Genomic DNA, 24,654 nt, shown 5'->3' with positions numbered 1-24,654 from the left:
TAAAAGGAGGCATATTCATTCATTTATTCATTCATCAAACATTTATCAAGTGTCTACAATGTGCCTACATGTCCTAAGTGCTGAGGACATAACAGAGAACAAATCAAACAAAACCCCTGCCCTCCTGGAGCTGACATTCTAATGGGAATATAATGGATGATTAGTGGTTGGAGTTAAAAATACATCATTAGGGCTTCCCTGGTGGCGCAGTGGTTGAGAGTCCGCCTGCCGATGCAGGGGACACGGGTTCGTGCCCCGGTCCGGGAAGATCCCACATGCCGCCGAGCGGCTGTGCCCGTGAGCCATGGCCGCTGAGCCTACGCGTCCGGAGCCTGTGCTCCGCAATGGGAGAGGCCACAATGGTGAGAGGCCCGCGTACCGCAAAAAAAAAAAAAAAAAAAAATACATCATTAATTGAGACAGAGGAGTATTCAGTATATAAGCAGAATCTGTAAAGATGCTGTCCATGAAACCTAGGAGTTGAAGAAAAGCTTGAATGAGGCAGAAATACTGTACTTCAATGGCTCCCAAACTTTGCTGTACTTTAGAATTTCCTGGGGAGCTTTTAAAAATCCTGATGCCCAGGTCATACCCCATCCCTGTTACATCCGAATGCATGGGGGTAGGTGCCAGGCACGAGCATTTTTTAAAGATAGCCAGGTGATTCCAAATGCAGCGAAGTTTGGGAACCACTGTCATACTTCATCGAATTTAATATGCTATGAATTGTAAGAAAGAGAAAATTCTGCCAATTAAACTCTGACAAAATGCTTAAGATACCATCAATGCAAGATGCACCTCAATTTCAGAGGTGTTATAATGGAACAATAATCAGCATCTCAGAATTGATGAGACTCTCTGGTCACAAGTGCATGGGCAGCCATGGAATGAGACCAATTGGATTTTCCCAGCAGTGCACATGACCTTAGAACAGAATGCCTAGTTGGGTGTTGAATTCAGAACAGCACATGTTGTTCAAAATTTCAGTTCGTCTTGATAAACTAAACAAAGACGTTCCTGCTATTATGCCTCTTTCTAGGTTATCTCCCTTTTCCTCAGGGACCAGGAACTACGAAATCCTAGTATGCCCAGAACATGGACATTGGTTCCCAGAGATACTTCCTTAGTGCCAGCAATTCTCTTTGCAAAGACTGGGCCACTGGCAGACATACAAACAGATATTTTAAGCCTTTTAAAAAGCTTCTTAAACTAGCACCAACCCTGACACTTTATAAATGAGGAACTTCCAAGTTTCAGACTTCTAAATCAAATATTATCCTCAGACCAGCTTCCTATCAGTAAAGACAGCCAACCAGAGATGGTAAACCCACAGTCTGTCAAAACTTCAAACATAATCTGCCTTCCCCAGGATGAAATTGGTCAGAAGTCAGAGCGTAAGGATCTTAGGATAAGTTTAAAAAACTATATTCCAAAGAGTTCATATAAACTTTCCTCAGTTTCTGCAACTGCATTCATAGGACAGAAAGCAAGGACTTCTTCTAGGTCCCAGGAAACAGGTAGGGGCCAGGTTCGCCTTTGTTTTTCACCTTAATCACTACACCCAGCAGTGCCCGACACACACACACACACTCAGTTCAGTTTGCTGAATTGAACGGGTGATAAACAGAGCCTCTGCCCTCAAAGAGTTCAGAGTGGCGGAGAAATGAGTATACAGCATAATTAAACGCTGCCTGTCACATCAGCTTCTATCTGCAGGAACGAGCAGGCCCTCGGGTGTGAAAGCTGTTGGTAGAACCAGCCCTCCAAGTGCCTCAGGAGAGTGGGCACCCACCTCATAACAATAACAGCTAACATTGTCAGAGTCCTTCCTGTGTGCCAGGCACTGCTGGGTGAGCTTTCTGTGTGTTTGTTCATTTAATTCTTCAACAGCACCTAAGCAATAGATCCTTTTATTATCTAATAACCCCATTTTTACAACTGGGTACAGAGAAGAGAAGGAACTTGCTCGAGGCAACACAGCTACCTCGAGGCAGGATTCAAACCTGAGCGGAGCCCTCGGCCACCTTAAGGTACTCCCTCCCCAACACGAGGGACCTTACTGGATTTTCAAGGCCCCTCACATATCCAGCCTTGAGTTCTCACAATTAGAGTCACTTTTAAGGGTCAACTAGGGACAAATCCTGTACTGAATTAAGACATTATTACCTGGAAGGGATAACAAACTTGCTAGCTAACCTCACTAGTCAGGGTAAGGATATCAGTTCTGAGTGGCTATCAAAGCCCATTAAGAACCGTGTGTATCATTAAAACCAGGACCCTGGCAGTGATACCCAGCAGAGGGCAAGGAAGACCCTAAAACACTGGCACCCAAAGCTGGAGAAGCCTGATGCTGCAAAGAAGTGAGCCCCTGTCCAGGCCCTGAGAGCACCACAGCGGGGAAGCAGGAAGAACCACGTGGGCCTTGGCTGCAAGACGCATTAGGAAATAGACCAAGGAAACTGCCTGGCAAGCATTTGGGAACAGTCACCCCTGGGTGCCAGCCACATTCTGGGTGGAGTTGAGCCATCCACCCCAGTCCCAAGACAGATCTCTCTAGATGGAATGGTGTTAAAATGGAGCTCTGCTTTTGAATCAGTGTAAGAAATCAGGAATTTGCTTAATTATGGCTCCAGGAAATAGTATGAAATTAGTCCTGGCCACAGAGAAATCAGCATAGCTGTAACCTGCTAAGCCCCCAGGTGGCCCTCCTCTCTGCTAGGGAAGCCCTGGGCTCCTTCCTCTGTTGTTGGGTGTAACCTAGTGGATTCTGGCCAGTTGTGTTTGTACAGTTGACCCTTGAATAAGGGTTTGAACGGTGTGGGTACACTTATACACAGATTTTTTTCAATAAACACGTACTACAGTACTGCACGATCTGTGTTTGGTCGAATCCAGGGACCATAAAGTTATACACAGATTTTTGACTGCACAGAGGTCACTGCCCCAACCCCTGCGTTGTTCAAGGGTCAACAGAATTTGTGTCTTTGGAGATTTGGAAAGATGGTGGAAAACTCAGCTATCTTCATCCCCAACACATGACACGGCCGCCAGCAGGAAGTAGGATCTCAATAAATGATTCTTGGAAGAATGAGTGAGTGAAAGAACAGATGAATAAGGGTCAGCTGTATTCACACACACATATGTGTATACATACATGTGTGTATATGTGCATATAAATATATATTTGTATGGTTGTGTGTTTGTTTTTTAATGGTTATGTTAGAGTCTCAACTGTAGTTGCAATTCTCATCTAACCAGAGTGAATTTTTTAGGATCCAGGACATGGATTCCACACTTTTTGCTCCGTTGAGGTAGGAAGGTGATCCAGTAACCTTACAAATTTCACATCCAATAAAATGGACGAAGCTCAGCAGGCTAGCCAGCTTCTCGCATAACCAAGGGCTGAAATGGCAGCACCTCAGTTATAGCTTACGCTTGTCTGGGCAGGAAAGGGGTTGTGCTGCCCCAGGAGGCCTTCTGACCCTCCTGGCACAGCTTTGTTCCTGGATCCAACCAGGTCAACCCTAGTGATTAAAGGGGTAGCAGGTGGTGCGGGCAGGTTGCCTTCACGTGCTGTAACTCTTTCTGTTTCCTGTGGGACACTTGCCAACTGTGGCTTTCAACACCCAGGAAACCTCTCCCTGGCTGGCAAGAATGCGGGGAGTTTTCATGGTAATTGCATTTCCTCCCCAAAAGGCCCTGCCCTTCCGAGCCTGGCCCCTGTGTTGCTGCCCAGGTAGTTCACAAACACCCACTGCCTGCCGGTGCTGGGTCATTCTCACCCTGCCCCTGCACACACACCTCTCAGCCCTGCCCACCGGTGTCCTCTTAGCTGTGACAGCCACACTAACTTCATTTCCCACATTTACAACCACAAGTTTCTTAGAAAAAATTTCCCTGACTGCCAAGATTCCACAGGTAACATGACAGTCTGATTCCACAGGTAACATTCTCACACCGTGCTAGCACCAGAGATCTGCACCTGGAGGAAAGAGAAATCTTGACATGGGTCTTAGCCAAGTAGCAAGCAGATAACATATCTTCCAGGTAAGTACAAGATTACAGTAAGTCTCAATCTGGCTTCTTTATTAGCTGGGATTAAATTTGGCTAAATATGAGGGAAAACCCCAATTGACAGTGACTTAAGCACACAAGGTTTTATTTTCTCAAATAAAAGAGGTAGGGAAATAAGCAGACAGAGCTGGCATGAAGCCCTTTCCAGCTTATGCCTCTGGGATGACCTTGATCCTCAGGTCTAAAAAGGCTGCCAAAGCTCCAAACATCATGATCCGGGCAGCGGCAGACTTCCCAGAAGTTGCACACGGTACTTTCATACGTATCTCACTGAGTAGCATTTGGTCATATATCCACATGCAGCTACAGCAGAGATCAAAGGCTGAAGGAAATATAGCCTTTATTCTGGGAATCCAGAATGTAGAACCGTTTATAAGACAACTCGCCTGATGTCTTCAGAGGTGACGGCTTTAGATTTAAAGACTAAAGAAACATACAGGTGAGCCTTGATTGACTCTAGAAGTTATTTTTAGGGCAATGGGAAAACTTGGAATATGGACTAAATGTTAGATGATATTAATAAATCATGGCTGTTTTCTTAGGTAAGATCATAGAGTTATGTTTTCATAGGAACATATCCTTTTTTTTAGCAGATGCAGGCTATGAAGTACTTAGGAGTGAAGTGTCCTGACATCTACCATTTCCTTCAAAATGGTTCATCAAAATACTGTATATAAATAGATTAAAAAGATTGGTAAGAAAAGCATGGAAAAGATAGAAAGAATTAATGAGTCTAGGTGGAGGGGGGTATAGATGTTTGTTACACTATTTCAACTTTTCTTATGTCTAAATGTCTTATAATAAAAATTGGGGGAGAGTAATTCTCTATTTGGTTTGGCTGTTCCACGGTCTTTTTCACATAAGGTTGACTACCTCCTGATGAACAGGAATGCTGTTCCTGTCGGCACTCTGGAGCCAGTCAGTTTAGAGGGTCTGCGGGTAGTGGGTTGAATCCTGAGTCTTAGCCAGGGTGGATCTCAGAGTTTGTGGGTGTGGAGAGAGAAGATGGCATCTTGGCCCTCAACTTCTCCAAGGGTATCCCCTATCACCGAGATTGCAGCACAGCAGCAAGGATCCACAAGTCCCATCACCATCTGAGATAACAGATAGATAGAAAATGAATCCAAGACATCTTGTACAGCAGAGGGCTCAGTGGTATATCAGGATACTACTGGGTAGAGTAGAGCAAGTGCTAGACTTGAAATTAGGAGACTGTGTCCTCCCTCTGCCATTTCTGCCCATATCCTCTTGGGGCAGGCACTTAGCTTCAGTTTCCTCATCTGTAAAGTGCAGGTCATAACCTCTGCCTCACCTACCTCACACAAAGCTGTCTGAAGATCAAAGAAGACAGTGTGTGATTTGCTGTAAATTTACCAATGTACAAGATAATTAGGAAGATGACCTTGCTTGTCTGAGAACTATTTCATCCTATTAGGCTGCCATGCAGTTACCACAGACACCAGGACCAAATGAACTTTTCAAAATTCTGTTCATGGTGGTTTAGAAATATCTCCACAAATTCTTTTGACATTCCTCCCTTCAAAAATGGAAACTAATTTCCCTCCCCTTGTACTGATATGTGTGCTGGATTTAGTGTCTTGCTTCTAACATAGAGTTGCCAGGTAAATTACGTTATGCCCAATTAAATTTGGATTTCAGAAAAACAACAATTTTTTTTTTTTTTTTTTTGCGGTACGCGGGCCTCTCACTGCCGTGGCCTCTCCCGTTGCGGAGCACAGGCTCCGGACGCACAGGCTCAGCGGCCATGGCTCATGGGCCCAGCCGCTCCACGGCATGTGGGATCCTCCCGGACCGGGGCATGAACCCGTGTCCCCTGCATCGGCAGGCGGACTCTCAACCACTGCGCCACCAGGGAAGCCCAACAAGTAAATTTTTGCATAAGCATGTCCCAACTATTGCATGGGATGTACTTATACTTAAAAGCATATCCATTGTTTATCTGGAATTCAAATTTAACTGGGTATCCCGTTGTTTTTGTTTGTTTTACTAAAACTGGCAACTCTATTCTAATGAAGAGAATGAAAGTGACATAAGTAATGGTGTATGACCACCAAGACGAGGTCATAAAAGGCATCGGAGCTTCCACCTTGCTGTAGGTCACTGGCTCTGGGAGAAGCTGGGTGCCCTGGCATGAGGACACTCAGGCAGCCCTTCCTGCCAACAGCCAGCACCAGCTCCCAGGCCATCTTAGAAGTGGATGCCCCAGCCCCAGTGAAGCCTTAGATGACTGCAGCCCTGGCCAACCTCCTGGGAGACCCTGAGCCAGAACCACCAACTAATTTGCTCCTGAATTCCTGAGCCGACACTGTGTGGAACAGTAAATGATTGTTGTTTCAAGCTGCTATGTTTTGGATCCTCAGGCTCAGCCCTGGCTGGCACTGTGGTCCCTACAGAATGTCCCCCACTTCTACGGGACTCTGAGCTTCGATCACTAGATCCCACTTGACCACCTTATTTCAGACCAATCAAGTGCCCAGGGCAAGTATCTATGAAAGCTTTTTTATAAAAAGTAATTGCACACAGGAAGTCTATATGTTAAAAGAAGATGAACTGTTGAGGGAGAAGAGAAGGGAAAAGGGACTAATACTTGTCAGAGGTCCTGTAAGGACCTTTACCTTCATCAGAAGGAGATACTCAGGCCCTGGGGCCCAGTTCCACTGATTCCCAGCTGCCTGGTTTGGGGAGGTTATTTAATCTCTCAAAGCCCTCATTTTATCTGTGAATACAAGCATAGTAATACCTATTTGCAGGACTTTTTTGATGATTAGAAACATTGAAAATATTGTTTATTAAGAGATTAGGATGTGCTGAGCCATATTGCCCTTAGTATTTAATCCTCAGAACAGCCCTTTGAGATGGGTCTGTCCTTCTCCCCATTTTACACATTAGGAGACTGAGGCCCACAAGTTACATGATGCCCACAGCAGGAGGAAAGACATGCAGGGTCGCCTGAAACAACTGAGAATGGGTGAACCCAGGGAAAGCTACACCCCTTCTGTTGCCCTTCCCTGCGTTTTTTTTTTTTTTTTTTTTACATTTATTTATTTATTTATTTGGCTGCGTCGGGTCTTAGTTGCGACACGCGGGATCTAGTTACCTGACCAGGGATCGAACCCGGGCCCCCTGCAGTGGGAGTGCGGAGTCTTAGCCACTGGACCACCAGGGAAGTCCCCCTGTGTCTTATTTGAAATCTCTTCTCTCTCTCTCCCAGATACACAAACACACACACACACACACACACAAATGGATGTGGCAATCACACTGGCTGCAGCCCAAAGTGGCTTGCTAAACCCACGATTCCTTTTTTCTTTTTCCACCAAGGAAGAGACATAATGGAAACTATCTCCAGTGAGAAAGTGGAGAAGGAACAAGTTCATTCCAGGGCAGTACTTGAAAATTCCCGCGTGGAGCAGCCTAAGAGGAAAGGGGCCTCTCTTACAAAGTTGTAGAGAAAGTATGAACTGAACAACCCCCTCTAATGGCAACCTGGCGGTAACTATCAACATTTTCAGTGCACGTAACCTTTGCCTGAGCGATACCATTTCTGGGAATCTATTCCACAGAAATTTTACTGGAAGAGCACAAAGACACATAAACCAAGAGACTCGCTGATGTACTGTTTGTGATGTGAAAAACAAACAGTCTGCACGTCTAGCCATAAGCAAATACTGATATATCTGAGCTGCGGAAAACCAAAGGGCTGTTAGAAAGAGCAAGGTAGATTGAAGGGACGGACACTGAAAGACTCCATGATTATATGGGGAAAAAAAGCAAGTTGTGAAATAAGATTTAACTTACTATTTAACTAATGTGAATTTACTTATTTAACTAATGTGAAATTGGCAGGGGATGCACACAACACAAAATGCAAGAGTCAATAATGTAAATCATATTAGCAATTCTGCACACTAATCCACCCAACAGTCCTGGGCCTCATGGGGCATTGGCAACCTGGGCCTCCTCCCATGTGTCTCCCAGCATTGCGCTTCTCTGGGCTGAGTGTAGTTTCCAGCGTTAAGAAAAACAGGTACTCCTTACACCACAGGGCCCCTGAACGCAAGCCAACTACTTACGCTGGTGCTCAAGAGAAACAGCAGCCCGTTGAAGCTGTGCTAAAAGACAGATTGTCAGTCTCCAACAGAGAATCTTCCAAAGGGCAACTCTTCCCCTTTCCTTCCCCCTTTCCCTGAACAGTTCAGTCATAAAGCCATTAGCTGGCACAGAGCAAGGTAGGTGCCTGCAGTGGCAGCAAAAGAGGAGCAAGGGGCTCAAAGTAGAAAATCAATCAATACCCACACAGGACAAACAGGGCGCCCACAAAGTGTGTGTGTGCGTAAGCATTTGGTGCGGGGCGTCAGAGTCCTAGCTTACAAGGAAAGTGGCCATGCAAGGGGACAGGCCAGCAAAGAAGTCAGAGCCTAAATGAGGTGAGGGGGATGTCTGCCCCCGGGAGCAGCCTGGAGCAGGTATTGGAGCTGTACAAAGTGAGGACAGTGCCCAAGGGGTAAGGGATGGTGAAAGATGTCAGGACCCAAGCAAGGAAAAAGGATGCCAGCACATGGCAGGGGGTGGAAACCAGAGATTACTTACATATGAGAGGACTGATCAAATAAGAAAATAGAGTAAGTATAGAGGTAGTCAGGGTTTCCACAGTCAGAGAAGAGAGTTACAAATATGGGGAGGGAAGAAACTAGAATTAAACTTATGGTTTGGGATTGGAATTGAAGGTATCAGTCTGAACTCATGGTTTTCAATATAGAGAGATATAGAAATATAGATGTATGTGTACATGTATATTCCCTAGCTCTATCCCTGGTCAGGGCACTAAGATCCTGCAAGCCACACGGTGTGGCCAAAAAAAAAAAAAAAATAGTTCTTTGTACCATTCTTGAAACAATTTTATATGTGTGTGTGATAGATTTTTTAAAAAAGACAGAATAGCTATGGGTATGTGCTTGCATATACAAAGAAAACTGGAAAAATCCAGATGGATACAAAAGTTAACTGTGACTACCTCTGATATGTGGGATTGTTTGAGGAGGGAAGGAGGTAGACAACATTTATTTGGGGGCTATACTGTTTAATTCATGAATAGGTATTATTTTCATACTGATTCTTTTTTTTTAAGAGATCATTACCTCTATTTTTTATTATTTATTTATTTTTGGTTGCACCAGGTCTTAGTTGCTGCACGTGGACTCCTTAGTTGCGGCACATGGGCTCCTTAGTTGTGGCATGCAAACTCTTAGTTGCAGCATGCATGTGGAATCTAGTTCCCTGACCAGGGATCGAACCTGGGCCCCCTGCATTGGGAGCACAGAGTCTTATCCACTGCACCACAAAGGAAGTCCCTAAGATTCTTTTTTAAGAAACAGGAAAAAGATCTTTGTAAAAGACAGCAGGAGGCTGACTGTTGGCTTCTTGGCAGAGGCAGTGGGCAGAGGCTGAGGGCCGAGGCCGAGATTCAACGATGAGACAAGGACATATTACCTCTACAGCAGCCACAGCCCTCTCCACAGAGCTACCAAGAAATTTTAAAATCAAACCTGCACTGAGGTGAAGAGAATAAAGGTAATTTCCTGTTGGCTGCGAAGGCATACTGACATCTACAGCACTTCCCAGCCGAGGTTTTCAACCTCCAATCACCATTTGCTTTTCAGTTTTGAAAAGGTTAGCGTTTCTGTTTCTTTAGTTAATGACTAGACCTCTTGAGCCTCTTGTCTAGTGTCTTCAAGCACCTCGAGAAACCTGCCTGCCCAATGGCCCACAAGTCACAGATTTTTAAATAAGGGGGATAACAAGCCCATTTTCTGAACTATGTCTCTCCAAAATTGACATGTTAAAATCCAGACTGGCAGTATCTCAAAATGTGACCTTGTTTGGAGACAGGGCCTTTACAGAAGTAATCAAGTGAAAATGACCAGCATGACCAGTGTCCCTCTGCGCACAGAGGGAAGACCAGGTGCAGACATGGAGAGGATGGCCATCCACAGCCCTATTCTTGCAACTTTTATCTAAGTTTGAAATATTTTCAAAATAGTTAAAATTTTAAATAAAAATAAAGATAGAATGAAAGAGAGTCAAGCTCCTGGGAAGCCCACTACAGATCCCGGGGGAGCAGAGGCCTGGAAGGACCTACAGGATCTGGGCAAGAGGGCTGGGATTTAAATCCAGTTTTTAAATGACTTTATTTTACCGTGATTTTCCCTCCAAATGTCTAATGTCCTTGTAATATTAAAGGATCCTGGGATTTGAATCTAGAAAGAATCATGGATGCAGTTCCTGTCCAACAAGTGGTTGAACAAAGCCTTGCATTGCTTCTGGTGACCCTCATGCTTGGCTTTTACAGTCCAGCCGGTGGAGGGGCCCCTGTGGTTTGGGGATGTGGTCTCCTCTCTCCATCAGCCACAAAGGCTCGCTTGATTTAGCGGGACGGTTCCAGATCAGGCTTCCCACCGACCCATCCTCACCTCCGATGATCTGCTCCAATGGCATCTGTGACTCTGGTAAAACCCTGCTCCCTGGAGAAAGAAAACAAAGCAATTTCAGCAAATGGTAAAGGAAAGGCCTGGCTCTTACTGGAAGCCCACACTCAACCAGGCTCTATCTCGTCCGTAAATGCACCTGCCTCGCTCTCCCAAACGCATGCTCATGCCCTGTACAGTGTCTTCACCCTGGAATCTACCCAGGTCTTCAGGCCAGGGAGGGAATCAATTTTAAGTACCGACTGCTCCTGACATCAAGCCAGTGTTACTGAATGCCACCAGAACTCCTCGGGCCTATAAACACCATTGCCTTGGAAGTTAATCTTGCATTCCTTGGCACTGTTTGACCTTTGTCAAAAGAGCAACAGGGTAAGTTTCCCCTGCGTTTGGGGTGTACCCCTCAAATGCATTTTCAATGAAGAATAAAGACTGATGAATAGCATCCCCTTGATTTGAGTCATTCTGAGTTGATACCACATTAACTTTGCCTGGTTCAAGCCACAGGTGGCCCCACTCACTTCAAAAGGGCCTCCAGCTCCTGCTTGACTCTGCCCACCAGGGGCGGCCCCCAGTAGGTGAGGGCTGTGTACAGCTGCACCAGGGAGGCCCCCGCCCGGATCTTCTCCAGCGCGTCCTGCCCGCTGCTGACACCGCCAACCCCGATGATGGGAACTCTGCCTGCAGAGAAGCACACAGCACACTGTGAGGAAGGCTGGGTGACAGGAGAGCCAGGAGCTGTTTGGCTGCAGCCCCGGCCCGCTGCTGAGTGCAGCAGTTCAGGAACCCCGATACCATCACAGACCCGGCGCCTGAGCCACACGTAGATCTGAAGACAGGGACACCAAATTCTTGCCTTGGGTGAGTGCATACATCTCCCTGATGGTTTGCGTTGATAAATCTCGGAGGGGCTTCCCGCTCAGCCCTCCCATTTCAGAGCGCAGGGCCCCCTGGAGGCTGGCAGGGCGACTCACTGTGGTGTTCGTGACAATCAGTCCATCGATGCCCAACTGCAGTGTGAGACAGAGAAAGAGCCCCTAAGTCAGGGCACGACGGACTTGGAGAAGCTTCCGCGGGGGTCTGAGAGAGCAGCCGGGCCGGGCGCCCACACCTAAGGCCACAGAAGCAAGAGCTAGACCAGGCCTCACTCACTATGCTTTCTGGGCAAGTGTCAGAGTGAGCCCCAACATGATAGTAGCAGCCATCATGTACCAACCACCCGTACAGTTCCCCCAGGACACGGTTTAATCCTTAGAACAACTCAATCTAGAGTGTCCTGTCCAAAGCCTCCAGGTAGTAAGTGGCGGAATCAGGATTTCAACCCCGGACTGCCGGGCTCAGTCTGTGTTTGCGCTACTCCCCTATGACACACAAACCCAGGGTTAGACTGGAGAAAGACAGAACACTGCAGTCTGACCAAGACTGAAGGATGCACAGCCTTAAAGCCCTTGCTGAAGGAAGAGGAGGGAAGAGGAGGGAAGAGGCAGGAGAAAATGACCCATTCAAACATTTATTGAAACATTTACTTTTTATTTCAGGCATACCTCATTTTATTGCACTTCACTTTATTGTGCTTCACAGGTACTGGTTTTTTTTTTTACAAGTTTCTGGCAACCCTGCACTGTCAGATGATGGTGAGCATATTTTCAGCAATAAAGTTTTTTTTTAATCTGGATTATTACACCTCAAATGTTTTAATAAAACAGAAAATAAGAATAAAGTATTTTTTAATTAAGGTATGTACATTTTTTTTAGATGTAATGCTATTGTGCACTGAACAGACTACAGTAGTGTAAACATAACTTTTATATGCGCTGGGAAACCAAAAAGTTCATGTGACTTGCTTTATTGCAGTGGTCTGGAACTGAACCCGCAATATCTCCAAGGTCTGCCTGTATACGATAAATTACATCCTGACAGCCCTCCATATAACAGAAAGGAAACCACAAAGACTGCCGTCTGAGCTAACCCAGCTGGCCAGGTGGCCTCTACAGGCAATGAAGGGCGTCCCCCAGGCACCGACACTCACCTCTCTCACCAAACTGGCAATATCCTCCTTGTCCTGGGCCGTGAGGTCAGGAGCGATCTTCACCAGCACGGCTGGCTTGTGCACTACCTTCAGGGCATCCCTCTCCTGCAGCACCTAGAGCAACATGGGGCCAGAGATGAGGACCCCCAAGACTGCAGTTGACAGTATAACCGTGACCTGCAGCCGCAGATCAGTGTGTTTTCACACTAGCTGTCAGAATAAAGCACCAGCAATTTTCTCCTTTTCAGGAAACGCCGCTCTCAATTATGCAAAAGACCCCATCAAGTCAGAGCTGATTCCACTCTCTTGAACCAAAGGATCCCCAAGAGTGAGTCCCTAATGTCATTGGCATTGGCTAATATATCAAGGTTTATTTAGACTTTTGTTCCTAAAAGAGACAGCAAATACTGTCACAAGCACGGTTTAATGAAAAGTCATTCTGTTCATTCATTCAATGTGCTAGATGCTAGGGACAGGGTGGTAAATGAGAGATGTGGTCCCTGCTCTCACGGACCTTGTGGGTTAACAGCAGGGATACATAACTGAGCAGCTGACTAATACCGAGCACAATCAGTGTTATACAGGGAATCAGAGGGAAGCAAGGGGTCCTAACTGGTCCAGGTCTTAAGGACAACTCCTCGATAGTGGATAGCAACGTTGAAGCTTTGCCCTAGAGGATGAGCAGGTAGGACAGGCTGGTGGAGCGGGATGTAATTGCCCACCTTGGTCAGCAGGCGGCGCAGCTCGGCCTTTCCTTGAAGGCTCCTCAGCCCAGCTGTGTTGGGACTGGACACATTCACTACCAGGTAGTCAGCCAAGGGGCCCAGGACTCGAACCCCCTCTGCGTAGTCCGAGGCAGCGTCCACCGAGGTCTTATTCTTCCCCAGGTTTATTCCCAGTGGCAGCCCATCTGTAAATATCACTGGTCAGGATTTTGTCCCCACTCACCGTTTCCTGTGCAACATTTTGAAGCCATCCTTGACCGAAGAGCCCACGAACAGCCTCACAGGCTTTCCAACCCCAAATGTGACGTTTCCCGCGCCAGCTGACAAACGCTGACCTACACACGGCGCTGTTGCCTGCGGGCCAAGAACCGAGCCCTCCACCTTCATCTGCGCAGCTGGGTTTGGGCAGCTCCTAGGATGTTTTACCGCTTTGTGCCCTTTTTCTTTTTTAAGGTTTAATGGAAAATGGAGAAATTAGGAGCGCAAATACTAGTGTTTAAAAAGGTAGGGCTCATAAATGAAATACGACTGAGAAGAGACAAGTCAGTAGCATGCCACAGGGGCAGCTGTTTACCCTCAAGGGCACTTGTTAGACTTGGGTCACGTGACTGGGTGTGCAGTCATGAAGAAAAAGCAAAATTAAAGGATATGTATAAAATACTGGAAAATATTTTCGATTCTCATGCCTAAAATGTAGAGGCATAACGGTTTTATAATTTCCATTCTCTGAGAAGGGACTCCCCCTTGTAACTAGGGTGACCACACATCCCAGTGCTCCCAGGACAGCCCTGAATACTCCTGTAGCCTGGGCATAATTATTCATGCCTGCATCCCTTCCACTCTCAAAAGTGTTGTCTCAGTTTGCACAGGAAGTAATATGGTCACCTTACTTTAAAATCCAGGGAATTATCACCTGACTTGTGTTTTCGACTTTCAGTGTGTTTCTGAAATGTATTTTTCTATGTGTGAAAGCAAGGGCTTGTCTGTACTTGACTTCTCCTAAGATACTACCTTATCTGCAAAGGCTAAAGTATATCCACGGTACCACCTGCTTTTTCCAGCTAACTGGGACGTCCAGTTAGCTCACAAAATGTATGTCAGGTCAGGGAGGATCAAAGAACAACATCCAGTACTGCTAACTACCTTCTCACACCTTAAATGCAGTCACCTGTTTTATCATCAACTTGAAAGTAAATGAAATTCGTGTCACTCACTTCATGAGTGGAAGGGAGGGGAGGGGTTTAGCATCCAGTTAGACAAATTATATAACAAGGTCTCCAAGCCTCCCAAATCAAGTGAAGATGGTTTGGAAACTGTAATTCTTTTCCACACAGGTAAACCAGCTTAAGAGAGAATATCACTTTCATGTAGCCAGTGGATCTTTCATTAGTAGCCATTTGCCCCAAATGACAAGATTTTGGAGTTAGACAAAAATTGCTGAATTACTCTACCCGCAAAGGGCACCACAGCTCTTAACAACTCACGTTGCTTGGTATGATGCTAGCAATAAGCTGTCTTCAAGGCTTCCAGCTGCCGGTGAACACTATGTGCAGAGCTCTGCTATGGGATTTTGTCTCCAACAAATGTCAGCACCACAGTGGGGGGCGAGGAACGGGCAAGGGAGAATGGGAGAAAAGTGGTATAAGGGGCACCGTGAACAGTTAAAAGAAGGAAAGGGAGACAAGAAGGCAGGAGAGTATCACAAACCATGAAAGTCCTATCATGACCTTCAAAGCCCACAAGTGGCAAGGTCTATCTACAGTATAGCAGGGTCTGGTTCTGCCAAAGCCAGGGAATTCCAAACAAGGTCATTTCCTACTCCCCAAATCAGAGATTGCTAACTGCCTCGGCCCTTTCAATCTCGCGTTCAGAAATGAATCCAGTACCGCAGGTTTTTCTCATCTCACCACCAGGACATCTAATGAGGCTAAACTCCTGGAAGGAGTTCCAGAAAGGCCCACCAAGGAAGATGGCTGCAACCCCATGCAACCCTAGAGGGCACCTGGGAAGGTACAGTGAGGATGGCATGGTGCCAAGACCACTATGTTCACCCCAAGGGACAGCAAGGCAGAGAGCCCCAGGGAATGAGTATCAGCACCTCCAAGGCAGCCTTCAGAAATGCATGGTGTGGGCTTCCCTGGTGGTGCAGTGGTTAAGAATCTGCCTGCTAATGCAGGGGACACCGGTTCGAGCCCTGGTCCAGGAAGATCCCACATGCCGCAGAGCAACTAAGCCCCTGCGCCACGACTACTGAGCCCGCGTGCTGTACCTACTGAAGCCCAGGTGCTAGAGCAGGTGCTCCGCAACAAGAGAAGCCACTTTAATGAGAAACCCATGCAATGCAACGAAGAGTAGCCCCTGCTGGCTGCAACTAGAGAAAGCCCTAGTGCAGCAACAAAGACCCAATGCAGACAAAAATAAATCAATGAATTAAAAAAAAATGCATGGTGTTTCCAAATAAGTCATGAAGGATATTTTCCCCAATGCCGGGAGTAGTTATCTCTGAGTAGGGAAGAGTGTGAGTAATTTTAATGTTCTTCTTTATGCTTCCCTGCATTTACTAACACTTCTATAATTAGCATTCATTATTTATAATGGACAAAAGGACAACAGAGCAGGATGTACAAAGATGGCGCCCAAGCCCTGCTCGCATCAACTGCCTATGTGATCACAGCAGCCACTCTGCACTGCTTACTTCCAAGCTGTCCCAGTTTGACACAGGTTACATAACGAGGCAGGAACTAAGTGTATCTTTGCTCAGTTGCGAAATTCAGTTAAGAGCTTGGAGGGTGTGATGGAGCCAGGAATATTCCTCTAGCAGAGGAGCCCTGAGTTCCATACTGTTTTTTCCTATTGTTCAATCATGTTCACTTCACTAGGAATGTTCCTGACATTCTCCCACAAGTTTCCTTCCAACAACTGAAGAACAGCTCTCTTAGGCAGGCCCCCTTTACCTTCTGTGAGCCTGGCCTGCGTCTGCTGTCTGGCCCGTAACCTGTGTTCCACCACTGAGAGTCCATGACTGTTGAATCCGTATCTGTAGCACAGAAGAGCGTTAGGGAGGAGATAAGGTTAGAGCCCTCAGGCAGAAAGCAAAGACTCTGGAGGGATGGCTCCATGGCCATTTTCAACATATATTTATGATGTAAAAACCAAAGAAAAAAATCAGAGTCAGTTCTTAGACTTCTAAAGTCTAAACACCCCTGGAAGTCCTAGAGAACTTGCCAGAACACCATCAAATACAAAGGGAAAGATTAAAATTTGCCAACAAGCCACTTAGCCAACTAGCACTGTAAACAGCCCAGACCTGTCTGGACCTAGCCCACTCCTGCTTCCCACCCAACGGGGCCCTCACCACTCTGATGACCCATCTTCCCACCTCCTGCCTGTGCCCCACGAACACGCTTCCTGGAACCCATCCTGCCGCTCCATTCCCCCATCCTTTCTACCTATTAAATCTCCCTCTTCCTGGCCCAAGTCAAATGCACCCTCTCCTCCTTGCATAAAGCTCCGAGCCACAAATGATCCCTCACCTCCTGGCATTCATGGAGTGCTTTGTACCTATCTTTCTCCTAGCTTGGGATGTACGTATATGCTTCAGTTCCCCTACTGGGTTCCAGTCTCCTCGAGGACAAGGGACACATCTCCTCCCTCACCTGCCACTAGACACTCCGCAAAGGCTGGGCCTCGCCCCTCTTGATCATCTCTACGTCCCCAGCCCCACTGTGGGTTGTTGGCCTAATGGCCATCCCCACTCCCTTCCTCCTTGCCTGTGGAACCCAGCTCCCCTGACATGGGGTGAAAATGCCAATGGCTCCTTTCCCAGCCTCGCTGGCAACTCAAGCATGAACTTGAGATGGGGCTTGGTCACTGAGACACAAGGTGATGCCTACCAGGGAGCTTCTGGGAAAATATCTCCCCCCATATCCATACTTCCTTTCCCTTTCTGCTCTCTGATGTCCTCATGCGAGGACGTATGCTTGCAGCTGGGGTAGGCATCTTACAAACGAGAAGGGAAGGCCCAGAGGTTGGACCAGAGTACTGACGCCACCCTGCCGCTCAACCAACCCTAAAACTGCCTACTTCACCCGTAACGAGAAGAAAATAATAACAAAAGCCTATTGTTTAAGCCACTTTGCCACTTGCAGCCAAAAACACCTAACAGATACATGTAGTTGTTGACTCATGTTCATTCAGCACCCACCCTGTGCGAGGCAGAGCAGGGAGCCTGGGCACACAAGTGCTTGGAGCTCAGGCCCGGCCCTCTTGTGCCACTTCTCACCCGCGGGACTCTGCCAGGCACTGTCTTCCTGGTACCTGCAGTTATTTGTGGCAGCCGAATCATCAACAAATATTTTTTGCCCGAACGTTCTGAAGATATTGATCCCAGCCTACACGGGAAAGGTCAATAACTCGATGTCTAATGCTGGAAATTTTCCCCTAAACAAGCACGATGATGCAGGACGTGCAGCCAAATAAACCACGTCAGTCTCCCAGGAGGCCCTTCATGATCCCAAAGGTGCCTACCAGCGCCCCCAACGAGGCTCTCAAAACTCTGTTACCGAAAAGAAGGAACTTCTTCACTCTCTGGGTTAACTGTAGTGAAAACTGCCCAGGGCTTACAAAGAGAAGGGCTTTACACGGTCTAGAAGGACCTCTCTTCCTAAAAGCAGCCGTCTATGTTGATTATTAAATTTCCCAGTTACTAAAGGCTGGAGCTGTGCTGTCAGGTGCAAGAGCCACTAGCCATGTGTGGCCACTGAGAGCGAAGCCTGGCCAGTCCAAAGCAAGAGTGCTGTAAGGAAAACATACTGGATTTCGAAGACTTGGTACAAGTGAAAGAAGGGAAACAGCCAGTCATTTTTATATTGCTTAATATTAAAATTATGATAGAGTATATTAAGTATTTCTAATTAAGTAGTATAATGAATAACTGTTACAAATAACAATTAAATAGAATATATTATTAAAGTTAATTGCACCTGTTTCTTTTTGCTATTTTATTGTGGCTACTAGAATATTTTAAATTACATATAGGGCTCATGATATTTCTACTGGACAGAGCTGGGCAAGGACACTGGAGTAACAATGTGGAAAAAGCACAAACTCTAAAGTCAGATAAGCCAACATCCGTTCCCAGGTTCTCCCGCTTCTGATCTCGTGACTGTAGCTAAGTCGTGTAGCTCTCTTAACCTCATCGTGTATACACGTTAAACGGAAATCATAAAACCTGCTTTTACGCCCGCACAGAGTAGATGCTCAACATCCAGAACATTCCAAATGACAGAAAAATGTCCACACTGTATGGCAGAAAAAACACCCCGAGTGTCCTGCTGGGGAGAAGGCTGCTCACCTACCTGTTAATGACGGCTTGGTCCTCAGGGAGGCGGAAGACCCTGGGCCTGGGGTTTCCTTCCTGAGGTTTTGGTGTAACACTGCCTATCTCAACAAAACCAAAGCCCATCTTGTAAAGTCCATCCACAGCTTCCCCGTGCTTGTCAAATCCTGCAGCGATTCCTACTGGATTTCGGAATTTATGGCCCAGGACTCTCACTTCCTAGGGAGAAGGGGACAAAGTCACAGGCACACAAGGCCACGTTGGTGTTTCTCAAAGCGTGGTCCACGGCACGCCTACATCAGAATCACCTGCTTGTTAAACAGCAGATCCCAGGGCCCATCCCCGGACTAAGGAATCAGAATCTCTGGGGGAGGGTGGGGAAGAATGGAACTCTGAGGGAACTTGTTTTTAACAGTGCTCTCCAGGTGATTCTGACGCCAGCCAGAGTTTGAGAACCATCGGGCTTTATCATCACTGAGGAGAAAAACAGTGTTTCCACCATGGGTTGAGCGGGAGACAGGTGCTGCCTTTTCCAATTACGGTGAAGAACTGTACCTTCTTATCCACTATTTAGCCCCTAGATGGTGCTATTCTGAAACAGTCAGGCAGCAAAATCCTTTAATCTTAGTAAGTCAGCCCCCGCTGTGTCCCTCCTCAGCTAGGTGATGCCACGGCCCAGCTGTGTCCTCACGACTCCAGTGCTCGACCCAGCAGCACTGATTGCTGGGCCCCAGAACCAGGCTGGGCTGGAAGCAGGTTCTTTCCTGGTAAACATGGGGCGGATTCCTGATTGTTCTCTATGATGAAAGTGACTGGGGCCTAATTACTGTCAGGTCTAGCCTAACTCCTGAGGGACTTAGTATTCACACCCTGATCTAGCCAACAAATCTAGAAGCAAGATAAATACGTTAAAATGTGGGAAAGGAATCGGGATATCGTAAAGTCAGCAGTTGCCAACAGCATCGTCACTGTCAGCTGATATGGCAGGAAAGCCTGTGCCAGGACTAGCAAGGACCTCCAAGGGTGGTACCATCTGGCCTTGGAAGCAGGAGGAAGCAAGGCTGCCCCAAGGAGGGGAAGAAGAGATGGCAGTGAGTGTGTGCGTGCGGTGCCTCGGGGACTGGGAGGCTGGGAGGGTGGCCACACTGGGGGCCCTGGGGGCCGTGCTCCAGGACGGGTCTCTCGGCCCCGGCTGCTCAACAGGCTCCCTGGGCAGCCTTCAGTCCTCAGGCCCAGAGATGACGGTCAAATGGGGCTGGCACCAAACCAGAGCATCTGCGTACAGGTCTCCCCCACCTTTCCGAAGTTCTCTTTATGCCACTTTGCTTTTACGAAAGACCTACATTTGTACCTGTTTCTCTAACCAACAGGAATCCAAAGAGGATTTTCACTTTTACAGAAAAAGGTGCCACGTGTGCTCAAAACTGCAGGATGGGAAGTGAAAGGGATTCTAAGACAAAAAGGGAAAATGTAGAGAAGGCCCCTTTGATTGCTAACAGTGACCCTTCCCCAAAGAGGTCTGAGTGTGTCTTCTTCATGTTCACGTCATTCTAATGTTCCCCATTTGGTGAGAAGTCTCCTGAATGGAAACCGTCTGGGCTTGCACGAGGATGTAGATTCTAGGACGTGGATTCTTGCACTTTGTTCGCTGCAGAAACCCCAGCACACAGAAGAGTAAGGGGATACGGTGGGGCCCCTGTGTTGAATGCAGGACAGAATGAGGCTGGGACAGGAGTCGTATGCTTTCCTCAAAGGGCTTGGCTAGACATGCCTACATCACATTAGATGTTAGTGATGCTGGCATGCTTCCCTTTTCAGCAGAGGTGAACACTGAGCTACCCGAGACCTCCGCGAGGCAGGATGGCGGCTAACGGACGGATGCTGAGCCAGACTCCATGGGTTTGATTCCTGGCTCAGCCACTTCCTAGCTGTGTGCATTTGGGTAAGTCACTTAACTACTCTGCACTTCAGCGTTCCTGATCTGTAGATGGGGATGACGGTTTGGGGTGGGGGGCTAATTTGGGACTCTGGTTTTCAAAAGGATCAGCCCCAGCTAAATAAATTAGGGAACTTTGACCTTGACCCTCGTGTCTATCGCACAAGGTGTTACAGGAGTACCTACCAGCATGTCAGAGTCTTGAAACGTGGCACGAGGAAGGAGCCCCAGGGAGGTGACGTGAACAGCCAGCCTGTGGGCTGCCTCGGGGTTCAGCAGCCCCTGCAGAGCCGGCATCAAGTGGTCCGCGTAGAAACGTTCATCCCCCGTGGCCGTCAGGTAGGAGGCGAAGAGAAGTCCTCCGCCCCCCAGGATCACCATGGCATCCTGGGCCCGCTTCTGGAAAAAAGAGCCAATGGGGCCCCCTCAAGGCTAGGCTGTAGCACCTTCTCTGAACCCTTTACACGACTCACACACACACAGAGGACATAACATGCAGTGATGTCCGTGGCCTTCTGCTAACGCTGGTCTCTTTGGGTTCTTGCTCACGTATTGCCTCTACAGTCAGAGTCTGTATCTGCACTTCTGCTGACAGGCAATCCTCTAGCCCTGAAGGACTCCAGGCCAGGGATTTCAAGAGGGGCAAGGCTTCCCTGGTGGCGCAGTGGTTAAGAATCCACCTGCCAATACAGGGGACATGGGTTCAATCCCTGGTGCGGGAAGATCCCACATGTCGCGGAGCAACTAAGCCCGTGCGCCACAACTACTGAAGCCCGCACGCCTAGAGCCCGTGCCCTGCAACAAGAAGCCACCGCAATGAGAAGCCCGCACACCGCAACGAAGAGTAGCCCCCACTTGCCGCAACTAGAGAAAACCCGTGTGCAGCAACGAAGACCCAACGCAGCCAAAAATAAATAAATTAAATATTAAAATTTTTAAAAAAATCTTTAAGAGAGGCAGTATTGCCCCCTAGGGACATGTGGTGGGCACCCGGAGGAGAATGTTAATAGATTTAGTGAGCAGGAAGTCAGTAAAGTCAGAACGGTCCCTATCGTGTGTGACTTTTGAACATCCTACTGACATTCACTAGGTAAAAATATCTGTTCATATTATCTGAGCCTAGAAATGCAAACTCTATTTCCCCACATAAACACAATCTCCTGTGTGGTTTTCATCTGTATTGACTTTCCAGGAATGCAATTACCTTGTAGATTGAGGGATGACTATACTGTTTTGCACAGAACATTACCAAGAATCACTCACCGTTTCAGAAAATCCATGTGGAATGGTTCAGTGCTTTGCTTAGATGTTTGACAATAAAACATTCCTGTGGCACTAGAATTTCTAAGTAGAGGCTTAAACACCTGACTCACTACCTAGGTGACTCATGCCCTAATATTTATGGGCTGAAATACATATTATTTTATTATAAATTTACTTCTCCTTTATATTCCAGTTAGGACATTATGTTGACTTTTTAAAATTATATATAGAAAGATTACATTATACATAAATTCCACTTCAGGATAATAAAGAGGGTTGCAAAAAAAAATTTTTTTAAAGGAGTATCAGGTCTTTTTTTAAAATTTTATTAAAGTATCATTGATTTACAATGTTGTGTTAATTTCTCCTGTACAGCAAAATGATTCAGTTATACGTGTATATATTCTTTTTCATATTCTTTTCCATTATGGTTTATCACAGGATATTGAATATAGTTCCCTGTGCTATACGGCAGGACCTTGCTGTCTATCCATTCTATATATAATAGTTTGCATCTGCTAGTCCCAAACTCCCAATCTTTCCCTCCCCCACCCCCCTCCCCCTTGGCAACCACAGGTCTGTTCTCTAGAGAGCATCAGGTCTTCTTGGATCAAGCTCAAACATCGCTCATAATACTTTTCTCTAATTATCACTGCCCAATGCTGAGTTCCTCACTCATTCATTCATTCAATCATTCAGCACATAGTGACTGTGCACTCAAGGATGGGCTACAGACCGAGTCCCTGCCTTTACAAGGAGTACAACCTCAGAAGGAGACAGAAATCAATGATCATGCAAACATATAACTGTGACAAAGCTATGAAGAAAAAAGTGAGAGAAGAACCTAACAATCAAAGAGGTAGAGAAAGGCTTCCTTGACCAAGTGCCTTAAAGCTGATATTCAAAGGATAAATAGAAGTTAATTAGGCGGCAGGGCGGGGCGGTGTAAATGCTCTCTCCACTCTTGGCGGCAGAGGAGAATGAGATGCACCCAGGTGATTTGAGTTTCGTTCCCTGAACAAGGAAGTGACCTGATCGGATTTGCCTTCAGGGTCACTCCTAGCCGTCAACATAGATCTAGTATTCATTTTTCTCGCTTCTCCTCCAGGAGACTGTAGGAACGCCCCTTATGTTGATCAACAGATTTCTGAGCGCCGTTACAAAGACCCTGCCCTAAACTTTTATCTAAAAGGGTTGGCACCATGTTTTACTGTAATTTCATTCCAGGTTGGATGCTGCACACACTGCTAGGCGATCCTGTGTTCACTAAGCGCCCTGTGCCTGGCTCAATAAAGGCCCACGTGCGCTGACACAGGTCGGCATCTACTCCGTTTACACGTCCGTTTACACAGTGACCACGTACATGTGTAAATGCACACGCATGATCATTTGCAGCTGTCCCCAAAGACACAAACGTGCCAAAGAGGCCCACCCTCTCGGAGCCGCCTCCCGTCCACACCTCGCCCAGGCTAGCCCTCCCTCCATCCTCCCCCCGCCTGCCTTCCCGCAAGTTCTCTCCTCGCCGCTGCAGGGCCGCACCAGCTGAACTCACTTTGAGCTGTCTCCACGCCATGCTCCTTCCGCCACTGGGCCCGCCTCTGTCTCGTTTCCATTGGAGCAGATGGCGGTGACTCCTCTAGTCTCCGCCCCTCCAGCTGCCGACTCGCCAATCGCTGGGCAAGAGGGTGGGGCGGGGCCCCCTCCGCGGAGGGAAAAGCCCCGCTCAGCTCCCAGAGTCTGGTTGGGCGCTCACGCGCGGGCGCAATCCCCGCGTTCCCGCCCGCCTTCTGGCGTCTTCGCTGCGCTTTGCGGAGGCTCAGCCGAATCTGGTTGGGTTGCTTCGCAGAGCTTTCCTGCATCCTGCAATCTGGAGAGAAGACTAACTGTATGTTGTTTCTTCGATTCTAAGCCACACTCACCAGTTTTTTTGTCATTTAAGTTAAACATGCTATTGATAGTGTTTGTACTTTAGATAAAGCATGGATTGAGTATATACCGGGCACTAAAAAGGGTTGAAATGATTTACAGTGCTGTGTAAGATACCTGAGTTGACTTTAAAAGAAGATTTCTTGAGCATCAGGTTTCACTTTTTTAAAATGCCTAAAACGTATGTATGTTTGTAAGGATATTGGGAAATTAAGACTGTGAACTTCGAAAAGTGAAAGTGTCCTGCACCCAAACTGTTCCATTGCAGCCCAGACTTGGACTCCTCTGCTCAGAAATCTTCCCCCCAAATTGCAAACTCTTATTTTCTTGGCGTTTGAAACAATTCAGTTTTCTAGTTGCAGTTCCCACTACTGTCCCTCTACCCCCCCGCCCCCACAAAGAGAGCATTATTTCTTTCTCTGTATAAATGCCTTCCACCGTCTCACCTCCATGCATTTACTCTCGTGGACGCTTCTGCCAAGATGCCTGTTCTATCTTCCTAGACATGGACACCCTTATATGTTCAAGTGCTGGAAATACATCTTCATCTGAACCTTCACAGATTTAAGCTATACCTCTGTAGTGGAACTTTATTAACTACACGTGTTATGTCTTTTCTCCCCTAATTAGACTGTAAACTGTTTGAAAGTAGGGACGATACTATATTTCATCGTACCAGTCGTTTGATTATTGCATTGGTTTTCAAACTGAGGGATGTGTTCTTGGGGTTTACACTTCAGAGAATTTTTGATTTTGGTGTCCACTTCCACAGTGATTTTTTAAAGTAATGTAAGCATCATTTGGACCATTTGGGTAACCAACTGAACCCTGAAAGCTGCCAGGCAATTTCACTGCCCACA

At 47.0% G+C, this 24,654-nt stretch overlaps 1 protein-coding gene and 2 long non-coding RNA genes across 5 annotated transcripts; 1 reads left to right on the top strand and 2 right to left on the bottom strand.

Annotated features, from left to right (window-relative positions):
- LOC125962772 (uncharacterized) lies at positions 1–752 on the bottom strand. Its single transcript, XR_007474497.1, has 2 exons — positions 422–752; positions 1–198 (listed from the first exon to the last, which is right to left on the bottom strand). It is a non-coding gene; the product is annotated as an uncharacterized LOC125962772 (long non-coding RNA).
- A 9,512-nt stretch (positions 753–10,264) lies between these two features.
- Positions 10,265–23,490, bottom strand: DHODH (dihydroorotate dehydrogenase (quinone)). Of its 3 annotated transcripts, none has more exons than XM_004273224.3 (9): positions 23,421–23,467; positions 20,792–21,004; positions 18,689–18,888; positions 16,286–16,368; positions 13,329–13,516; positions 12,607–12,720; positions 11,434–11,587; positions 11,099–11,258; positions 10,265–10,616 (listed from the first exon to the last, which is right to left on the bottom strand). In XM_004273224.3, exons 1-9 carry the CDS (start codon positions 23,439–23,441, stop codon positions 10,562–10,564), a joined length of 1,188 nt encoding a protein of 395 aa, XP_004273272.1. In that variant the 5' UTR covers positions 23,442–23,467; the 3' UTR covers positions 10,265–10,561. The 3 variants fall into 3 exon arrangements, with proteins under 3 accessions (XP_004273272.1, XP_033290181.1, XP_033290182.1); XM_033434291.2 differs by having other exon boundaries at positions 10,476–10,616; positions 11,552–11,587; positions 23,421–23,490; XM_033434290.2 differs by lacking the exon at positions 11,099–11,258 and having other exon boundaries at positions 23,421–23,490.
- On the top strand, positions 11,252–21,530 carry LOC125962771 (uncharacterized). The gene is made up of 3 exons (XR_007474495.1): positions 11,252–11,438; positions 12,855–20,611; positions 20,773–21,530. It is a non-coding gene; the product is annotated as an uncharacterized LOC125962771 (long non-coding RNA).
- Positions 23,491–24,654: the final 1,164 nt, after the last annotated feature.

The sequence above is a fragment of the Orcinus orca genome, chromosome 20, assembly GCF_937001465.1.
Source record: "Orcinus orca chromosome 20, mOrcOrc1.1, whole genome shotgun sequence".
Classification (NCBI taxonomy): Eukaryota; Metazoa; Chordata; class Mammalia; order Artiodactyla; family Delphinidae; genus Orcinus; species Orcinus orca.
Note: the sequence above shows the minus strand (reverse complement) of the source record. Positions and strands in the feature narration are given on the sequence as shown.